Source organism: Eucyclogobius newberryi, unplaced genomic scaffold (assembly GCF_026437365.1).
Source record: "Eucyclogobius newberryi isolate DKJ021-1_F unplaced genomic scaffold, fEucNew1.0.hap1 SCAF_9, whole genome shotgun sequence".
Taxonomy (NCBI): domain Eukaryota; kingdom Metazoa; phylum Chordata; class Actinopteri; order Gobiiformes; family Gobiidae; genus Eucyclogobius; species Eucyclogobius newberryi.
In genome coordinates, this window is record NW_027316532.1 from 6,421,971 (window position 1) to 6,443,875 (window position 21,905).

General features: G+C 38.5%; 2 protein-coding genes across 3 annotated transcripts in view; both read left to right on the plus strand.

Moving 5' to 3' along the window:
- The first annotated feature begins 4,205 nt into the window (after positions 1 to 4,205).
- Positions 4,206 to 11,845, plus strand: rfc4 (replication factor C (activator 1) 4). 2 transcript variants are annotated; one of them, XM_072438385.1, is made up of 11 exons: positions 4,206 to 4,380; positions 5,346 to 5,469; positions 5,576 to 5,654; positions 6,814 to 6,893; positions 6,982 to 7,101; positions 7,660 to 7,803; positions 7,897 to 8,017; positions 9,729 to 9,854; positions 9,930 to 10,010; positions 10,107 to 10,220; positions 11,586 to 11,845. In XM_072438385.1, the coding sequence occupies exons 2-11, from the start codon at positions 5,354 to 5,356 to the stop codon at positions 11,679 to 11,681; spliced, it is 1,077 nt and encodes a 358-aa protein (XP_072294486.1). In that variant the 5' UTR covers positions 4,206 to 4,380; positions 5,346 to 5,353; the 3' UTR covers positions 11,682 to 11,845. The 2 variants fall into 2 exon arrangements, with proteins under 2 accessions (XP_072294486.1, XP_072294485.1); XM_072438384.1 differs by having other exon boundaries at positions 4,207 to 4,380; positions 5,334 to 5,469.
- Positions 11,846 to 13,539: 1,694 nt separating this feature from the next.
- b4galt6 (UDP-Gal:betaGlcNAc beta 1,4- galactosyltransferase, polypeptide 6) overlaps positions 13,540 to 21,905 on the plus strand; it is a 30,973-nt gene continuing 22,607 nt past the window's right edge. Inside the window, exon 1 of the mRNA XM_072438251.1 lies at positions 13,540 to 13,957. Within this exon, the coding sequence (XP_072294352.1) occupies positions 13,843 to 13,957 (115 nt within the window). The 5' untranslated portion in view covers positions 13,540 to 13,842. The remainder of the gene's footprint in view (positions 13,958 to 21,905) is intronic.

Sequence of the window (21,905 nt, forward strand, 5' to 3'; positions counted from 1 at the left end):
CATTGCACTTCTTCTAATAATAAAAAATGCATAATTAAAAAAATATATGAAACATATACTCCACAAGCGGCAGAGAAAGAGCAGATATTCCAGCGTGGGGCGTCCGTTCTGACAGAGGCGCGTTGGAGTTCTGTGATGAAGCCCGAGCTGAGTCACAGATGGAGTCGACCAATCGGAGAGAAGCCCTGCACCTGCCCGGGGCACAGGGGGAGGGTGGGAGGAGGCAGGGGGGCGAGAGGTTTGTGGAGGGAAAACAAGGAGACTGGAGTCTACAGGAATGGGACTGACATGGGAAAAACATTGAAGATTAAAAGGTAAATAATAATAAAAAACAAATGACTGCTTGTAACTTATATAGAATGATTAATAACTCAATATGATTTATAGATTCTTACAATAACGATGACCAGATCATTTTGTTTTGGTTGAGGTTCAGTAATTTCAATATAGAGCTTGGGTCACTAAGTTAAGTATTCAGTATCTTAAAATCTACACTATCTCCAGCTCTAGTGTGAAAGAATGTTAAATTAAACACAAAAACTGCAGAAAAATAATGTCATAACCTTGTTTTGGAGAATACACTGCTATTTTCTGCTCTTTTTGCCCCGAATTGACACAATTCAAATTTGCTCAACCTTCTAACCTGCAGTTTCAAGGAAAATACTCCATTCTTGACCAATTTTGATAGCACAATGTTAGTTAAAAATGCTCTTTATTTGGTGAAGGTTTTAGACAGTTGACTGACAAATTCAACGCAATTATAATAACAAAAAAAATATTTTCTTTTCCTTTTAATTAATAATTGTTACTTAATTGTAATGACTTTTAATACTTTTCATGGCGGTTGGCAGTCAAATGAAAATGTGCATTTACCGCCGCCTACTGTAGTTGCAGGTCTTGTATGTATTTTATGCTATACCATAGAGAAAGAGAGACAACGAGAGGAAGAGAGAGAGAAAAAGAAAGTGAGAGTATCGATTAGTATCTGATTTTCATACATCATTCACTCTTAATATAATAGTTGTACGGATTGGTAAAACTTAGTTGATTATATTGACTATTAAAGAAGATAAGTTTGTGATTCTAAGTCCCCTTTCATGCCCCTTCCTCCAGCTACACTATTTAAGCATCCAGGTCACACAGATCAGCGTTAGTGACTTTGTGCCTCTCTGTCCCACCCTCATCTAATTATTATTCTAATGTATGTCCTAGATGGGGGTATCGAGGCCCGGGAGCCTACAGCCCTCATCGACAGAAGTCCCAAAACCGCATCAACTTCTGTACATTTGTGTTTTATGTTTCATGTCAATAAACAGAGTATCGTAACTGGGGTTGTGGTCCTTTCTAGTGACAGTAAGACAATAACATTATTATTAGAGCTGGGTTGAAAAAAACGATTTTCCCATTTTTAATCGATTTGCATATTAATGACCGATTATCGATTCGTACGTCCAAAGATCGATTTTTTTTTTTTAATCTAAAAAATAAATAAAAACATTTGAATTAAAAAAAAAAATAAATAAATAAATAAATAAATAAATTGAAAAATGCTCAACGTTTACATTTTATACTTCCAGTTTCAGTACTGGCAGTGTGTGAGCAGTTTTAAAATAAAAATGCTTTTGGTAGCAACCGCTTTTGGGTGAATTCTTAATTATTTTCAAGCATAATAATAATGCACTGGTTAGTGTCCCAGTAGAATCCACTGTTGCAGATGTTGTCCTCCATTTATTGTCCTGAATTATCTTTCTTGAAGGTAGATTGACCCTTAACCTTTACATCAGTCTTCCAGCAGTAACTACCAATACTGATACTGCTGTTTAATATTGATATAATACTTTTGGATCGTTTTAATATGTTGCTTCTCTACACAGTCATGAAATGAAGGAAACGGTTCAAATACATTTTTCATTTTTAATAACATTAACCCACGGATCGAATCGAAATCGGATCGGAAATCAGATCGAAATCGGATCGAATCGGATGGGATCTGAGAAATCGGAAAAAAACGATTTTGAAACGTAAAAATCGGAATTGAATCGATTCTTGAAATTTGAATCGAAACCCAGCTCTAATTATTATCACTGTTATTTGGTTTGAAAAATCTCAATGTTTTGGTTGAGGTTCAGTAATCTCCAGTGAACGGAGTGTAACATGAATGAAACATAGAAATATAATCTCATACTCATTGTTTTGGTGATTACATTCATCATTTTCTACTCTTTCTGCATCTTTTTGTTTCTTACTGACAATGAGTTATTCAAATTTCAGAATTATCTACGTAGACCAGCTAAAGGCCCTCACAAAGATTTCCATTGGATCCCTAGATTTAAAAAAAACAACAACAGTCAAATATTGACTCCTTGGATGATAAAGAAAGGCTGTCATGTTTAAATGCTTCTGTAACCATTTTTAAGATGATTACTGTTCCAAAACATCTTTATTAACCATAAAACATTCATCTTTTCCTTTCAATGTATTATCTACTGGTCAAATAGAGGTCGTTGGGAGAGAAAGGTTGGGAATCAGGGATGGAGACAATATTTCACGCACAAAATAATTCAATAGCAGAAATGCCGTCTTGTTTTTATCTACATTTGACACACGTTTCCTTTGTTTTCACCGTCTCAACGTTTCGAGGTCCCGCTCCGTGTTTCGATGCCTCCGGACGAGCTCAGGTCCAGACAGAGCATGAAGGCCCCTCCCCTCTCTCTCTCTTCTCTCCTCCTCTCCTCTTTGTCCCGTGAGTGCGTCGTTGGGGCCCCTGCGAGTCGGCTCCGGGACACTGCCAAGGAGATGCACATTGGACATCTGTGCTCGTGCTCAGTCAATTTATCTCCAGTTTGCAGCCAATTACCGCCACATGAAGACGCAGGAGCAGCTGCGGGTTTCAGAGTGCTGTTAATAGGACAGTTCTCCTTTGAAATAAAAATATGATTGTCTTAACAAAACAGAAACATTTCTGTATTATGGAAAAAGTAGATAGGGCTTTTGACTTTAATATTATAATATCAGATACTATATTATAGTTATTATAACTAGCGTAAGACATGGTAATGAATACTATTTGTGTTGAAAATTGCATTCTATTGTATGAAAAAGAATGATGACAAATTGGTATCGGGTCTCAAGCCTATTCTCAGTGTCGAGTTTCATTTTAGTATCAAGACAACACTACAACAGATTATATGTAGTTGTCATTCATCCATTCATTCAATTCAATGACAAACTATCCTTATGTTAGGGATGGGAGTATCTGTATCAACGTATTGATATATCAATACTGACTCTGTAAAACGTGGGTATTGATACTATTATGCAAATATCAATACTAATAACCATATGTCAATTTTAAGGCTAGGTAGGAATTTTAGACTTTTTCCATGACTAGTATGGAATAACGGTATTGAGAAAATTGCTCCCTATAGTACTTACTATCGCATCCATACCAAAAATGTTAACTTACCTTATACTTTATAGATTTACTTGTATTCTTTTTACTTAATGCTATTTTTACTTAAAATGACACCGCAGAAAATCTGCTGTATGATTGCTTCTTTTAAGGATTATTTTATAGGATAAAGGCTGTATTGGACAGGAGTTTAGTATAGCGTGAAATGGGGATTAGACTGGGAAAGGACATCCAGCAAATTCAAAGTTAAAACTTTAAAATCTATCACAAAAGTACAAAAATGTCACCTTATATTCTTATTTAACTCAACATAACTTTTTTTTTACTATAAACGATATCTAAATTTCTTTAAAACAACATTATTTTAAAATTTTAATATATTGACCACCTTTAAGGAATACTCACCTTTGTATGCAGGTCTGTGGCTATGTTATTAGATTACAATTAACAAAGTATTTTAACCTGATATCTCCTTCATTTCAATCAGTGTTTGCATTTTCGGCATTAATTTGGTTAGACATTTTTTTAAACATCCCAGATCTTTAATCCCCTTTCTCACATTTTTATCCAAATAAACATAAGTATCATTGCGGTTATTGTAATATAAATGTGAAACAATTCATGAATCTACAACTACTACTTATAAAATGTAAAAAATATACAGATAAAAAAGCGTGGTCGTCGTCGGGAGGAAAACAAACGAAGCCCGGAACCACGTGTTTCCATTCTGAACTGTCATTGGCTGCTCCTCTGTGACGTTTGAGGAAGTCTGAGCGGCCAGAGCGGGAAAGGGGGGAACTAAACCTTGTGCGCCTGGGCTTTTTTAATTTTAGCAACTTATCTTTCAAATTATTACCAAATGTCCCGATAAAATATAGCCGTGCCTTGCTTTGCATGTAAAAAAATCTTTCTGGATTGTGTACTCTATGCATCCCGCCCGATAAACAAGGACAAGTGTTCAAGCTAAGGTAAGAGTGAGTCTGTTGTTAGCAAAGAATGACAAACTTGGTAGCCTAGTGCTAAGTTAGCCGTCTCTAAATGGGACTTAATTCAGCAAATATTGGCGTTTTAATTAGTAAAAATATCCTGAGTATAAGCATATTCTGCATATTCTTTATATCGTTTTCAAGTCGTTTTAAATTGAGAATTATAAATCAGAAACAATCGGAATTGCAAAAGTTTTAGAGAACAACTTTCACAAAGTAGGAGCTTGCTTTAAACTTGTGATGTGACATAAAACAATGAATAATAAAGTAAAATAAAATATAACCTATGATGAATTAAAGGCATGCTTCCATGGTTGTATAATGAATCATTTACATTTTTCAGGTTTCAACTAACATTCACATGTGTCTTTATGATGTTGCTGTTAGATGTTTTGTGTGATCAGGATTTATAGTTAATTTGACTAATAAAATCAATATTTGCTGAATTTGGCCTTAGGTTTTACATATCTTGATTAACTAGAACAACTGAAGAGTGTGATAATCGATTTCGCAGCAAACTAAATATATCACAGCAACGCCAATGTCTTCCATATGAGTTTTTAAGAAAAAAAATGTGATTTGAAATTAAACTTTCTGATTTTATTAATTTCCCTTAAATCTTTGTAACATATGTTTCGACTAGTAAGTAACCTTTTTTTATTTAGACAGTCTCGGTAGTAAATTAAGCCACGTATGTCAATACAACTTAAATTATTGTGTCAAAATGTATAATCAAATATTTTAATTATATTGATCTTACATTAACAAAAGCATTTGGGAATCTTGGCCAATATCTTGCAGTCGCAGTTTGGTGAAATGCTGAGAACAGAAACGTTCCCAGTTGTTTACAGTAGTTACCATGACTAATGTAGTACTAATGTATGTTTTAATATGTTCTGCAGTAATACTAAATGTATGTGTCTCGTCTTTGTTAGCTGTTTGATCAGAAAGAAGCATGCACGCGTTTTTAAAAGGAGCCTCTGTTCAGAGCACTAAACCACAGAAGGACAAGGCAGCAGCAGGAACAAGTGGAGAGAAGAAGCAAAAGGCCGTTCCCTGGGTGGAGAAATAGTAAGTAAAAATGATGCATCCTGTGGTAAAATGCATAAATTCCTTTGTAACTCTTATTTCTTATCGTTATTTGCTTAAATTCAACCTGTTTTTGTGTGTAATCCAGTCGGCCAAAATGTGTGGATGAAGTGGCCTTTCAGGAGGAGGTGGTCGCAGTGTTAAAGAAGTCTCTGGAAGGAGCAGATGTGAGTTCGGGAATTCTAGGTTGAAAATACTTGAGGCTGGAACACACCGTGGGATGTTTGAGTGTTAAACGAATTGTCAAAGTGAGGCATAAACTGCGAATCACAGACTTAAAGGCGGAATGGACGATTTTTCGGCGATTTGAGAACGCAGGCGGCAGTGCACATGCCACTCCCCTGTGTGGACTGATACAACACACACGTGCGTTTGTTTATTAGCGCAACGGAGCGCATCGCTCGTCTCCCGTAGATTTCTGTCCACTTCTGCGTCAGCTCGAACTGTCTTTCTCCGTCTTCATTTTGACTCCGTCTTCATTTTGACCCGTACACTGAGGGAACTATATTATGATAGATCCATGCGCTTAGGCACGCGGCTGCAGGTGAGCGATAGGTGCGTTTTATGATTGATACGTGGCAGGACAAATGATTTATCCACGCCACGAGGAAATATGATAAAAAAATTTGCTGAAAAAAATCGTCCATACCACCTTTTAAGGAAGCTGTCTTAAGGAGGCTGTCTGGAGTAAACTAACTTTTACCTTTGTCAAACAAAGCTTCAAACTGGGTTAATGGCAATGTTTTGTCGACTGGGAGTCCTGTGATGGTAAAAGAGGAAGAACATGGAGAAATTCGCAGCAGTTTAACTTTATAACTTTGCAGAGACTTGTAATTGTTGTCATTTTTTCTGTTTCCCGTGCTTGTATCCTCTGTGCTTGTATCCTCTGTCTGTCATTCCAACCGCCCCTGACGCTCTGCTGTACCGGCTGTTGCAGTAACAGTGATGTAGAATTTAGTTTGAATATCGCATATATAGCGGTGACACCACAAACACAGCAGCAGCTTAAAAATACAACGTCTGGGAGAAGCAAATTGGGGCCTTCATTGGAAAAATGATCCTGCAGTGTGTTCCGGGGTTCTAGTGTGACCAAATGTTTATGTTTTTGCCTCCATATTTTGTAGTTAAGCTTAGTCACGGATACTGTGTTCTCTAAGACGGCTTCTATGCAGATAAATTGGTGTTTAAAATATTATAAAGACATCACGCCAGTCACTAGGGATGTATTGAGGAGGGTTTGATTACAGGTGATGGGTTGTTGCATTGTAAATAATCCAAAGAATACTTAAGATTATGGTTTCAAAATAATATTCTTTCCCCGTGCAGCTTCCCAACCTGCTCTTCTACGGCCCTCCAGGAACAGGAAAGACCTCCACCATCTTGGCAGCAGCACGAGAACTCTTTGGGTAGGCAGATGCAGTTATTTGTGGCCGTGGTTCTTGGTTTGAATGTGAATCTTAAACAATAGGATGTCTTCGTTTTGTTTGCGTTCAGTCCCGAGCTGTACAGACAGAGGGTGCTGGAGCTGAACGCCTCGGACGAGAGGGGGATCCAGGTGGTCAGGGAGAAGGTGAAGAACTTCGCTCAGCTCACGGTGGCCGGCTCTCGAACAGAGTAAGAACCAAGTGTTTTAATTTGGGTAAAAGTTTGGTCCTGCTAATCGTCAAAAAACAACGGGCTCGGTCATTGCAGAACGCGAACACTGAGTTCGAATGCTGATTGTCAAATAAGAGCTAACTTAATATAACTCAATCTTGGTTATTAAAGCCCATTGTACAATAAAGTAGGCTGCAATCTAGGTAATACAGTGACTCGAAATTAATTTAAATATTGTAGTAAATACTAAATAGGACTTTTATTTTGGACCTATCTTGAGTGCTTGAACTTTTCTTAGAATGGATTTTTTTCCTTAAACCTCATATTAAAATTGTTCCATTCAGGTGTTTTTCTCTGGTCCTGTCTTGTTCATTTTATTTATTGACTTTATTCACTTTAATTTATTTATTTTTGGGGGAGGAAGACATTAGAGTAAAATGTAGAGCTTTGGACGTCACTAGTCACAAATATCTCCCACCTGTTATTTCTTGCTACGACACTGTATACTGCATAACCTAAACGTAACCCTTTCAAAGTAAAAGTGTCGTTTATGCGTTTGCTTTTGGATGGTCTCAGCGGAAAGCCGTGCCCTCCCTTTAAGATCATCATTCTGGACGAGGCGGACTCCATGACCACTCCAGCTCAGGCGGCGCTCAGAAGAACCATGGAGAAGGAGAGCCGCACCACCCGCTTCTGCCTCATCTGCAACTACATCAGCCGGTGGGTCCCAACTATGTTCCAGTTAGAACACAGCACTACCTTAACTCTTTGTACTGCTTTAACTAATACTTACTTTTTCTTTTTTATTGGTAGGATTATTGAGCCGCTGACCTCCAGATGCTCCAAGTTTCGATTCAAACCTTTAGACAATCGGATCCAACGTCAGAGACTGCTGGACATTTGTGAGAAGGAGAGCCTGAAGTACACCAACGAGGTAATGCTCACACACGGTGAAAAAATTCTTAAAATGTTGAAAAGAATTTGTTTTCTGACGAGCGATGCCGAAAATCCACCAAACATCGCCCTCCAGTGGTAGTTATGCGCCACTGTTCCATGATAGTGTGCTGAATATCTGATTCTTCTGGTTATACATTTGACTGAGAAATACAATATAACTCTAGTAACCCTTTAGTTCTACTTTGAATTACTTTGCTTAGATGAGACAGAGCAGGTGGATAGGAACATATTTTGAATTTAGAGCTGTATACTTGAAACTACTTTTGTTGTTTACTAGAATAAATGTAAGAAAAAATTATACTACAAGTTGTTTGCAAATAAAAATAAGGCACAAAATTGGGGGGAATTTACTTAATTACTTTTATTGGCTCGAGCCATTCCATGGAATGGAATGCGACGAGTCTTTGTTCTTGCCATGGTTTATTATTATTATTATTATTATTATTATTATTATTGGCTTGAGCCTTCCAGAATGGAATGGCCGAGACATTGTTCTTGCCATGGATTCTTATTATTATTGTTTTGCATGGTAAAATTTTGCCACAACTCGGACATTTTTGACCCCCCTAACATTGATGAATGTCACACATGGAGCCATAAACGCGATCGGCTCGGCCCGAACTCCAATAAAATGGAGGTTGCGAGAACGCCCGTCGCAACAGTGCCGACTAGTTCAAAAAAGAAAAAACATGAACATCGCTCTATGATAAACAGGAAGTCAGCCATGTCAAATCAAAGTGGCACCGCCACGCTTGACTTTTTTTTTTTTTCTTCAAAATCGTACTTTTTTTTGTCCGATCAAGCTAAAAACAACACCTTTTGCATCTAGAGACATTGAAATTTAATAAATATCCAAAAGAATGTTGATATTCTTTTGGATATTTTAACACGCCCTCAAAAAAGGCTTAATTTTCTGTTTTTTCAAGGACAAGTCACGCCTATTGGAATTGATCTACGGAGCTCATATTTCACTCACTAATGCGTTTTTATGGTCTGATTGGAAATAAATACCCATGTAACAAATTTACTCTATAGCGCCCCCTACCCATTGTGTGAAAACCTCAACATTGTCTGATTTGTTTGAAACTCATGGTTTATATTCTCCTCGCGACGCCATGAAAAAATTGCATATTGTGTATTTTCACAATTGGCCAGCAGAGGCGCAATGAATGCCTTCACTTCCTCTTCCGCTTTTATTTTGATGGGACATTTCCTCTCGTGCCGCATTAGAATTATTATTTTTAGGCTTTATTCTTTATTCTTTAGACTTAATTATTTTGACTTTAGACTTTATTCTTTCTGCCACAACTCGAGAGGGGGAGGCGGAGAGAGAGAGGGGGATTGTAGGATTTTTGACGCATTTCCACTCTGTAGCCCTGGTCATTTTGTAGTCCCACTCCATTTTTGTAGTTCCTCTTTATCTTCCTGCCTCTGGACAGGCGGGAAGGCGGTCGTGCGGGAAGGCGAGAGCCATCATCGCCGCTGCTTTAATTTTATTATTGTACTGTTTAATTTTGTTGACACGTTAGATTAAAAAAAAAAAATTAAAAAAGATTTTGGATTTAAAACAAAAAGGAGTTTCACCTGTAGCAAAATAATCATTCTGAAAGTTTGGTGTCCTGTCGAAATTCCCCGGTTCCTTTTGTCGGTCAAATCTGGGGGAAAAAGCGTGTACATTTTGCCCACAGAGCATCGAAGCGCTGGTGAGAGTGTCCGAGGGTGACTTGAGGAAAGCCATCACGTTCCTCCAGAGTGCCGCCCGCCTTAACACCGACAAAGAGATCACAGAGAAAGCCGTGGTGGAAATAGCAGGGGTGAGGCTTCAGAAACACCCACAATTCACATTCTGACTCCGATTCCATTTGATTTCTGCATTTCTGTTTTTATAGGTCGTCCCTTCCAAAACGATCGACAACTTGCTTGACCTTTGCTTCAAGGGTACATTTGAGAAACTAGAAGTCGCTGTTAAAGTAAGTAAAAGACTGTTATTTCTATTCACTGTAAGGGGAAAAACAGCTTTGATGGAACCAAACTAAAGCTGTTCTTTTCTCTTTTGAATTTTGCAGAACATTGTGGATGAAGGCTATGCCGCTACACAGATCCTGGGTCAGCTCCACGAGGCCATCATAGAACGAGACATCGGTGACAAGCAGAAGTCGGCAATCGCAGAGAAGATGGCCGTGAGTCTGCTTTTTAAACGTATTAGTCGCTATTATCCTTATTTCTGACAAATTTACAAGTGCCAAAGTATCATGTGGTCAAAATTCTCAGTGTTTTGTTTTTACTCTTTTTTTTTCTTCTTTTTTTTTCTTCTGTATTTTAGACTTTGAGTCTAATTTTACACACACTCAAAAGGAAAATGGAGCAGAACTACTTCAATTTCCTCACAATATAGTCCTAAATATTGTACCGGGAGATGCATATTGTGAGGATATTGCTGCTTCCCGACAAATTTACATAATAATTAACTTAATGTGACGTGCGCTTGCGGAACACCTGTTTTTATTGTTTTGTCGTTTTCTTCAGCATTATGATATTTGCCAAAAATTTTCAACCGACTCGTTTCAACCAATAAAGGCTGAATTCAATAGTCGGTTCATGAACAAAGCTTCCAGTGACACTTCCTGGGACTGAAGTGAACTGTTTTACTATCATAAACCGTACACAGCCTCTGGACCAACACCGGTGCGTTTTACATCTGTGAAATTTCCATGAAGCAGTGCAATATTATTGAAGCGAAATATAATACAAAACATCATATTTTTGCTGCCATTTTACACCTTGTCCATGAACTACAGTTGGAAAAATGTGTCCCTTCTGTTAGATGCACAAAATTCTGTTTCCACCCGAATTAAATCTCTGGGGTTTTCAGAAATAACCAGTATTTTAAAGATACATCTTCGTGTGTTAGCGCCGCAACGATTACTAGACTAATTTTGACATGTTGACTACAAAAAAAGTTAAAATAAAATTGCAGAAAAGAATAAACTGTATTATTAATGAAATACTGTATTAATAATACACTTATATTTATAAATAGTCTATCGGTCGACTATTAAAATTATTGTCACGTGCAGCTGTAATGGTTATAAAGCTAGATTGCCTCAAAGCTAATGCTAACCTTAATTTGATATTTTTATTATAAGTTTTAAGTTGGGTTAGCTTCGAGTCACAAACACATATAGCACGTAAAGTCGTTAAAATTAACATACTGTTTGTCCTTAGTCATACAACTGGAGCTCAAACTGGCACACTGTTTATTAATATCCTCTGATCCTTTATAAATTAATTTTAAAATAAATGCATCATATAAATAATAATTTACTGAATGCGCTTTTTACTTATGAAAAAATGCTTCATATTGTCGTAATCATTTGTATGACTTGACAAACATTAAATTGCACAAACAGAATGTGCTTTCCTGACATTTGTATATGTTTTTAATGAACATCGTCGCCCTCTAGTAGTTATAAAGAGTATTGCAGCAATGGGACAGGATGATACGTGAAAGACTCGACGTTTAACTTGCGCCTTTCTTTCTTCAGGTGGTGGACAAGTGTTTGGCCGACGGAGCAGACGAATACCTGCAGATGTTGAGCCTGTGTTCTGTCATGATGCAACAAGCTGCAGGGAATAACTAAAGGAAATGCAGACAGTTAAAACTACCCCAAAAATCCACAATAACCACACGCCGAACTATTGGGCTTAGTTCAATAAAGTACAGACGTTTTCTAATGGATGGAAAATGTAATTCTCTTGACCAATGTGACACGTTTGGTTGTGTTGCCTGTTATTAACATTCTTTTTCACTCTTTTTTTGTACATTTGCTTACCTTTGTAGTATTAAATAATGTATTGTTAAGTCGGCGTGTTTTCATCATACATAATTCAAGGTAAAAACCATTTCCAGTTTGAACGAGTGGTTAAGGGTGCATTAGTTAGTGCTTTATATATACTTTATACTTTAAGATTCAAGAAGAAGGAAAATGTATGTACAAAACAATACGTAAAGCATCAGTCAATTGACCAGCTGTCAAAACCACGGTAATAAAGTGAAAGGGAAAAATAAAAAAAAAGAGTTTAAAAAATAAACTACTGCGCTTCTTTGGAGTAACGATTTTAAAGGATCGTCAACAAGTCAGATTTTACTACCATTATAATATGAAGTAGAGTTGTCAAGACATTTTAAACTATATTTTGTTACTATGGAACAGGCTCGATACCACAATGATGATAAAACACAATTTTCAACAGTTTTCAGTATAGATACTTTTTGAAATTAGTATCTTTGCTTCAATATTACTTTTGGTATTGATTTATCTGGGTTTTGACTCGACATCTCACATTTGAGGTAAACATCCATCAAATATTGCTTGAATGTATTTTATTGTTTTAGATGTGTCTATCCATGTGCACTGATGACTATTGTACTTTTAATGTTTGGTATGCACAACTTCAAAAACATTTTACATGATATAGAAAAGTTTGTTTTCATAGTCATGCACCGATACCAGTATCAATATTGGTGCCAATACTGGAAAATTGACTGGATCACATATTGTTTCCTTATCTTCCACAAACACATCTTTTACCAACTTTAACTCTATAAATCTTGTCGTGGCCACATTTTAAAGCAGTAAAATCACTCTATTTTACACTGTTTTGCTGTTGTAAAGTTACTGTAATGGGTACAGAAATAATATTTGGAATTTTTGAAGTAGTTGTAAAGAAATGAACCTGGTTTTGCTGATCGATCAAGTATCGATATCGTATTAGAACTGAAAAAGCTGGATCCGGTGCATCCCTTGTTTTCCATTTGTTGGGGCTGTAAATCTTTGTTTATATAATTTGGGCCCATAAAACTAATTTTTATACTGAGCTGAAGCTCATTTGACTGGAGCAGGGCTCATTCCCATGCACAGAACAGACCTGTCTCTTACTCCACCCTGTATTTACACTGGAGATATGGCTCTCCTTTAGGAGGAAGTTAAGGGGACACAGTGTAATGTAAACGTTTTTATCCATTTATTCACTACAATATCCCTACGTTATAGATTAAATCTCTATATGGCCTTGTATGCAAACAAAGGCAGTAACGTTGTCAAACGCAGGTCCACGTGTAAAGGACGAGGTGTTATATCAGAGGATGACGGGAGCGTCCAGGAGAGAGAGCCGCTGCGGCGCGCCGCGCCTGCCTCTCCGTCTCCATGGTGACCGGAGGGAGGGGTGGACCCGCCGGAAACCGTGTCTGCAGTGCCAGCAGAAAATGAAAGGACTCCGGACTGCTTGAACCCATCTTGTACGAGTGTTGTGGGAGAACATTTGGCACATATGAGTGTTCGGAGCCGCGTGGAGTCCGTGTGGAGGCCGCCGCGGGCATGACTGCGGCCGCGTGTGCGCTTCTTCCACCATCAGCGGCAGTGTGCGGAGCATCCACCGGCTGAGAAGACACATCACCGCGCAACAATGGGGCCATATGACGAAATTCCTTGAGTGTTGCTTCCTCAGCCTTGAACCCGCGGGTGTGGATCGTTATGGCTGAACGGCGGTGTTCCGTGAGACTTGCGGTTGCCTGATATTCTTGTTTCAGGCCTGCTTTTTCCATCTGGAAATTTGTCATCGGGGAAAGCAGGCCAGCTAGCGCCGTTAGCTGTAGCCCTTTCTGCACTTTTGGCGTCTGCCGTGCACGCTTTTCAATGACTACACACTTGATGCTATCGTCTATGTATTTCAGGACTTTATAAATCCACAAGGTATTTTATGGGATTGATCTCGGCAGAGAAGGAGCGGCCCTAAGCCAAAATGGTGAACTGGAGGTGGCTGCTGCGAGTGTCCAATCGCTCGCTTTTGGCCTTCATCTTCTTCTTTTCCATGTCCACCACCTGTCTCTACTTCATCTATGCGTCTCCGGGAATAGGTCAGTCCACACTGGTAACACTATCCACTTTGCACTAACAGCTTTATGGGCTGCAGTTAATGTGATTATCTGTGGATTATGCAGCTCTGTTCAGCCCCTGTCCTGGCCGGAGCTCGGGGCTAGCTCTGAGCGGAGCCGCCGCCGCTGCCGCCGCTCATTAGCTCCGCTAGCTACACATGCACTTTGCCTTCCCCCGTGCACATGAACCGAGACATGGAGGGTTTTTACTATCGAATTTAATCCCAAATGTCACTGTGAGCCAGTGTAGTCTACGTATCTAGTCTCCTCACACGTTTGCGTGTTCAAACAAGTCTTAGAATGAATGAAGTGTGTCAGGTCCGGATGCTCTGGCTCCTCACGAAAACATGAAGAGAACGAGAGAATATAAAGAGCACTTGTGTTATTAAAATCACAATCACATGTTCCTGTAGCTACAGGATTAGCAGCTTGATACAGAATGGCAGTGGAAGTAGCTTTGAACTATAACATGTAGATCTCCATTTTACATTTTGTTTATTGTAAATGGCAACATTGATCTAAAATGGCTTAAAACGGTCATAAAAATAAGCCCATTGACTTCCTGTTCAAAACTGTAGCACTGATGAGCTTCATAGTGACATTTACATGTCATTTACACGTCATTTACAAGTGTCCACGTGACCTGCAGTACTTTACATATGTCATCATTTTTTCAAATATTCACATCAAAGTACATGGATGTGGGCGGTGACAGGGGGCAGGTGAAAATAGGACTTTTCTGAGCTCTCACGCCTCAGTTGCAGAACAATACAGGATTACTCAAACATGCAATCAATCAAAATGCAACTTTGAGTAAACTTATGACAAAGACTGTTGTAAGGAGGTAAAAAGCTCATTAACGTTGATTCTGCTTTAGTAGTAATGTATGATCCACGTGTTGTTCTTCCTAGATAGTTTTGATTATAAAGTATAAAACAAAAAACAACATGTAATTGAACACCCAAAGACAAATGGAGGAAAAGGCCCTGTCCACTGCTGTTAAATGCAAACACTGAGGGGCTGTGGTCGTCCACATTGTGTTGCTGGTGGACGACTTGCAGTGGTCACAGGCCTCGGTGAGATGCATCTGTGTGCAGAGCAGATTTTATGCTGATAGTGAGGGCTTTTACTGGCAATCACCGGGTTTATGCTCTGCTGGAGCGGCTGTTAGAGGAAATTCTCTTGTGCTTGCAGCCTGATTGTCAATCCACAGTGGAGATAAAAGGGCAAAGAATAGATCAGCGCTCTCCAATTTAAACTGAAAGAGGTGAAACCATCTTCTCTTTTGCATCCTGTACTCTTGGTCCTTGACTTAGATGTCTACTCTAATAAGCATTTGTTTTTGTTTGGTTTTATAACTACTTTTTCTGTTCAAATAATCTGAATAGTATTTGAATAATTGCAATTGTTATTTGGAGCAAAAAAGTTGGCATTATAAAAACTATAGAATTTCGAAAATGCTGATTTTCATAAATGGAACATTTAAAATGAATGACTAGAAGTCCTCAGTTGCCAGTTGTCTGGGTTTTATGTTTTTAAGACGATACCTAAAAGGTACTTTAACATTGTAAAGTACTCATGGCTTCATTTATGTCGCTCACCAGGCCTTTGTTTAAAGAGTAAAGGTGTTCCAGTGCTCTCCCCAGAATCTTTTTAAAGGGATGGTAAATATGCCTCATATTTCCTCCAAGGATGGTTTAATGTACCTTCATTATATCCAAAGGTACATGTACCCTAAACATACAATTACATGGTGTATAAGCCTAAACATACTATTACATGGTGTATAGGCCTAAACATACTATTACATGGTGTATAAGCCTAAACATACTATTACATGGTGTATAGGCCTAAACATACTATTACATGGTGTATAAGCCTAAACATACTATTACATGGTGTATAAGCCTAAACATACTATTACATGGTGTATAGGCCTAAACATACTATTACATGGTGTATAAGCCTAAACATACTATTACATGGTGTATAGGCCTAAACATACTATTACATGGTGTATAAGCCTAAACACACTATTACATGGTGTATAGGCCTAAACATACTATTACATGGTGTATAAGCCTAAACATACTATTACATGGTGTATAAGCCTAAACACACTATTACATGGTGTATAAGCCTAAACATACTATTACATGGTGTATAAGCCTAAACATACTATTACATGGTGTATAAGCCTAAACATACTATTACATGGTGTATAAGCCTAAACATACTATTACATGGTGAATAAGCCTAAACACACTATTACATGGTGTATAAGCCTAAACATACTATTACATGGTGTATAAGCCTAAACATACTATTACATGGTGTATAAGCCTAAACATACTATTACATGGTGAATAAGCCTAAACACACTATTACATGGTGTATAAGCCTAAACATACTATTACATGGTGTATAAGCCTAAACATACTATTACATGGTGAATAAGCCTAAACACACTATTACATGGTGTATAGGCCTAAACACACTATTACATGGTGTATAAGCCTAAACATACTATTACATGGTGTATAAGCCTAAACACACTATTACATGGTGTATAAGCCTAAACATACTATTACATGGTGTATAAGCCTAAACATACTATTACATGGTGTATAAGCCTAAACATACTATTACATGGTGTATAAGACTAAACACACTATTACATGGTGTATAGGCCTAAACATACTATTACATGGTGTATAAGCCTAAACATACTATTACATGGTGTATAAGACTAAACACACTATTACATGGTGTATAGGCCTAAACATACTATTACATGGAGTATAAGCCTAAACATACTATTACATGGTGTATAGGCCTAAACATACTATTACATGGTGTATAGGCCTAAACATACTATTACATGGTGTATAGGCCTAAACATACTATTACATGGTGTATAGGCCTAAACATACTATTACATGGTGTATAGGCCTAAACATACTATTACATGGTGTATAAGCCTAAACATACTATTACATGGTGTATACGCCTAAACATACTATTACATGGTGAAAAGGCCTATTCACCATCAAGAAATTTGAATATTGTCTATGCAAAATCTAATGGAATCATGGAAATGTTAAATACACACAGACGTAGCCATTTAAATGTATTACCAGTGAGCACTGTATCATAATGCACAATTGTATTCACAATTTTAGTATGTAATGAAAATTGGTACAGTTTTAGCTAATGGGTGAAGGCAGTAATAAAATGATTTATAATAATCAACTCTTCTTGCCCTTTTCGTCCATTGGACTCAGGGAGCCTCATAGTCAGGATCATAGAAGATCATAGTCAGATACTTCAGAGGTGAGCAGATTTGAGTCAATATCTTTATTTGCTCAAAGAGCTGCATCTTGAGGATTTGTTTTTGGGTCTTCTTCCAGGTAGTGCGTAGGCACGTCACTAGAGCGTCATCTGATTGGTTGCTGCGCCGCGTCTGCTTCAAAAAAGTTGAGCTTTCCCAACTTTTCTGCGCGGGCCATGCGTCTGACGCTCAAAACGCAGGATTTGCGCTGTAAAAACGCTGGACGTATCCGCATAGTCTTTGAATGACTGCACGCTTTGGATGCTGCGGTATGAACTCCGCTTTAGACTTGCTTATTAAAGTAGTATTTTAATGATGGCGCTACCTAAAATATGGGATGAAGTTGGGTTTTGGAGTTTAGAGATTGTTTATTTTCCCCCCATGTCAAATCAGATGGTGGGCCATTTTGATTTATCATGTTAGGGATGGCGCCCCTGCCATCTCTGTGTTCATGGTTAATCCATTAACCGTCACTAAGGCACTTAACCGAGTGAAGACAGTGTTGTTTCTACTTGTATTTACACAATTGTCCCCCGTTTCTGTAAAAGTGTGGCTCTTTACTTCTTGTTCCATTTACTCTTTGTGGGATTTAGTAGAGTCATGCTCAAATAAATCAAAATAAAAAAGTTAATTAGTCTTTTTTATAATTAATTAATTTTATAATTCCCTATTAAGATAGGAGAGGAGTTTTTTTGTTAAGAGTTTTTGTTTTTGTTCATAAGAGTTCTATTAAGAGTGTGTGTTTGAAACTTCCTATAATCTGTCCTTTCCTCCTGTTTCTACTGCGTTGTAACAACGACATTTCCCCTTGTGTGGATATTAAAGGATTATCTTATCTTATAAATATTCTTTATATCCAAACAGAACAGTTTGGACTGGTGAAGTGAAATGTTGCTGTTTTGGGGACAAACTTATGTGAAAGTAAGAATGACATTTATTTTAAGCAGAAAGTCCTTTATTCAGCTCTGTTGTGGTTCAAAGACCTGCCGCTGCTCTGCGGTTACTCTAGTCATGCCCTTTGGTCTAATTAGGACTCATACAGTAAATGTTTTAACATTGCCACAGACAAAACAACTTGGCTTATAGATTCAAGACGTGACGTTAATAATTCCATAGAAATGCTACCAGTCGACTACTGAAATAATTGTTAACTGCAGCCCATGTCCTGCTTTAGTTCAGTTTCAACTTTTGCATAGCCCATTTGACATGCAGTCTAAGTTAAGTTAATGGATTAAAAAACCTTCCGTTCCAATTATTTATGGCGTTGGAAAGACAACCACATATAGTGCAGTAGATTGATGCAGTATATTTAAATTTGTTTTAGCAAAATGCATGGTTTAAGGCATTGGACACATGGTCGCCGTCATATCTTCACATGCCGACTCGTTCTACCTTCACTTCCTACTTCACTCTACTGCTCTGTCTAATTAAGCCTTCAAGCCAGAGAAATGGAAAGTACAAATCCTTAAGTCTGATCTCGTCATTACCTGTACAATTGACCAGTCCACATCTTATAATGCCACCTAAAAAACGTTACTAGTACTGCATTTATGCCAAGTTCCCATTAGCATAGCTGGGTGTGGTTTTCTGTGACTGCTTTGTTAAATCAAAAATAACTCTTGCCCCATACAACAGCGGTAACTTACTGGCAGCAATATTACGCACGCATCGGATAATAATTGATTACACGGTGGCTCACATCGATGCTTATCCATAAATAATGAGCGGACAGATGGGTCGTAAACGGGTTCCGTTTTAGTAGCGAACGCTTGACAGACGGAGTGAGATAAAACGGCTTATTACAGCTCGTTATGTGTTCAGAAGTTATCATGACGATCATTCTAAATCAACACTCAACAGGCTGTGGCGCAGAAGAACAGCAACACAGTGAAAGACTCAAACGGGGGGACGCTCTCTGTTTGGAAGATGAATGAGACTGTTGCAAAGGGAGCCATCTGATATTATTTAAGTATTTTTTTATTAAAGGGGGTGGTGCAGATATTTGTCTGTCTTCCTCAGTCTGCCCCAGTACAGATGTATTGTAAAAGCAGTCTCTTTTTGACCCTGATTATAGAGTTTTATTCGCCGCGAAGCAGAGCGTACTCTTCAAACGGATGGTTAGCCTTCCCGTGATGACAAAACCTTTGCTCTGGGCTCTGAAAGTTATGAAAAGCACTTATAAACTCACCGCAGTAAATAATTAGGATGTTTGGACTGCATTAGGGAAGTGAGCAATAATGTTGGACTGCCACAAAGAGTTAAATATGAGCTTGTCCTGTTTTCACATGTTTTAGATCGGGTCAGAAAAGCTCAAGTAGGTCTTGTCAATCATAGACTGTATATACATGGAAGTGGAATGCGTTGCTTTGGCGCAAATGGGCACCAATATTTCAATTCCAGGCTCCATGTGCAGCCGGCCGCAGTGTCGTGAGTTCGATTCCCTTCTCTCTCATCCCCCTTTTCACTCTGCACTTTCCTGTCAATAAAGCCTGCAGGCAAAAACATCTGCTTTTTAAGAAAAGGAAAGCGAATCGGAGCCAATTTCTTCATAACTGCTGCTGTCAGATTTGCCAGCACTCAGGACTTCAAATGTTCATTTTAAAAAGCTCTACATGCTACTGCGCGAGTTGGAAACTGGTTCGATTGATAGTTAGCACAGTTTTTTGCTAGACGCCCACCCTGTGACACTCGACGGTACAAGCAGGAAGAGGCTAGTGCTACTGCTTCAAATTAGCCGCTAAAACAGCTAGCTGTGATTTTCTTCAATTGGCAATATGTCCACTTAAACCGTTGTCGCTACCATTGTTCTGATTAAACGTTGCAGCCCTACATGGAAGACCCACAGAGAAATGGGAGCACATTAATGAACCTTGGATCCGGGAATCAGACCCTCGCCAAACTGCTACGCCACCTTTTAGCATAATAACTTCCATGCTGTTATAGTGGCAAACAGTGGATCGTTCTTTAAATTAAAGGATTTTCTCTGACTATTGTGAATCGATTGCAGCGTAGGTCACATTGTGTTTTAGCCCGCGGTTCTGCTGACATTCACCCCATTTTTACGATGTTTTTTATGACTTTGGTCTCCCGATGTGGACCAAGAAGAGCCGTTTACATTCTGCCCACTCTCGCTCTTCCTCTGCGTCGTTCATCATCCAGCCGGGAATTCAATTTGAAAGACCATCATTTCACGCATTGCTGCCTCATCCTCCCATCGAAATCCCATCGCTGTAAAGTGTGACCATCAGTCTGCTACTTATGGATGTACTCCAGCTTTTCTATACCGCCAATAATATAGGGCTGTTCAATAACGTTAGCTTAAATGTAAACCACGATATGCTGGAAATGTTATGGATTTATGAACTTGGGAATAAGTGTATAAACTTCTGGTTTTAAAGGGACCCCTATATACAAAATTGTTACTTTTGAGCTTTTAACTATGGCGAGCATTGTTCCCTCGTCATAAACATACCTGGAGGTTGTATTTATCTTTATTCACGCTTGTTTGATGAATCCTGTTTAGTAAGTCCTCTCCCCTCTGAGCCCCATAAAACAATCTGTTCCAAATTTCCCAGTTTTGTGATGTCATCAGTAGCAATCCGGTCCATAAATAATTTCCAGATTAATTCTGAGCATTTCTGTCGGCACATTGCATTCATTACAACTACATGCTTATATTGTCTCCCCTTTGTACTTCCCTCTGCCGCCAGTAGGGGAAGTTCTAACACAATTCCTGATGTGGGACTGACTCATAGAAAGTAATGTACTCTGTCCTCATGTTTTTTTTTGAGTTCTAATACATCACGTGCCAAAGAAAAGGCACTAGAGAACAAAATCTGGGGATAATGCATAAAATGGCTTGTCTTGTCATTGTAAATCAGATTTGCCTTGTTTGTTTTGTTTGAATGAACTGGGGTGTGTTTGTTTCAGTGTAGTTAGTCCTCCCTTCAGGCGGATATAAGGCCATGACTTACCAGCTCCTTTAAAACATTTGGCCATTTGACAGAATTAGATCTTTTTTTTTGCTATAAACTGAGAGGCCAGGAGACTGATGACGTTCTACCTAAACCTTTATGCCCTTAGTGATTTGTTAATTGTGTAACCATTTAACTTTAGCTTCAGCTGTGATCCTGTAGTTCTAGATCTCTCATCCTGCAGCTTTACTCACTTTCTTGTGTATAGAGCACGTGGAGTTGTTCTGCTAATGCTCTTGACCGTGTCGCTTGCAGACCGGGGCAGCTTCAGTGACCCGCTCGTGTCATGTGCCCGCTGCATATCTCTCCTGCGCAGAGCGAGCCTGTCTGGCTGCTCTCTGATAACACTCGTATCGTTCTCATGCACATTTACATGAGCTCAGACACCGCACTGTCATTTGTGAGCAAAGATACATTCCCTCTGTATATGGTGTGATTCTCATGGTCAAACAGCTGCGTCATAGCAGATTGAAGGGGTAATGAGGGCACATTATTGGATTCAAAGCAGCACAAGTCCAAAAATCAAACTGAAGTTATGCGAAATTGACATTTAGGAGATATTAACCATATTAATTGGTTTCCCTTCTCATTAATCCACTCAAAAGTGTATTTATGATGATTTAGA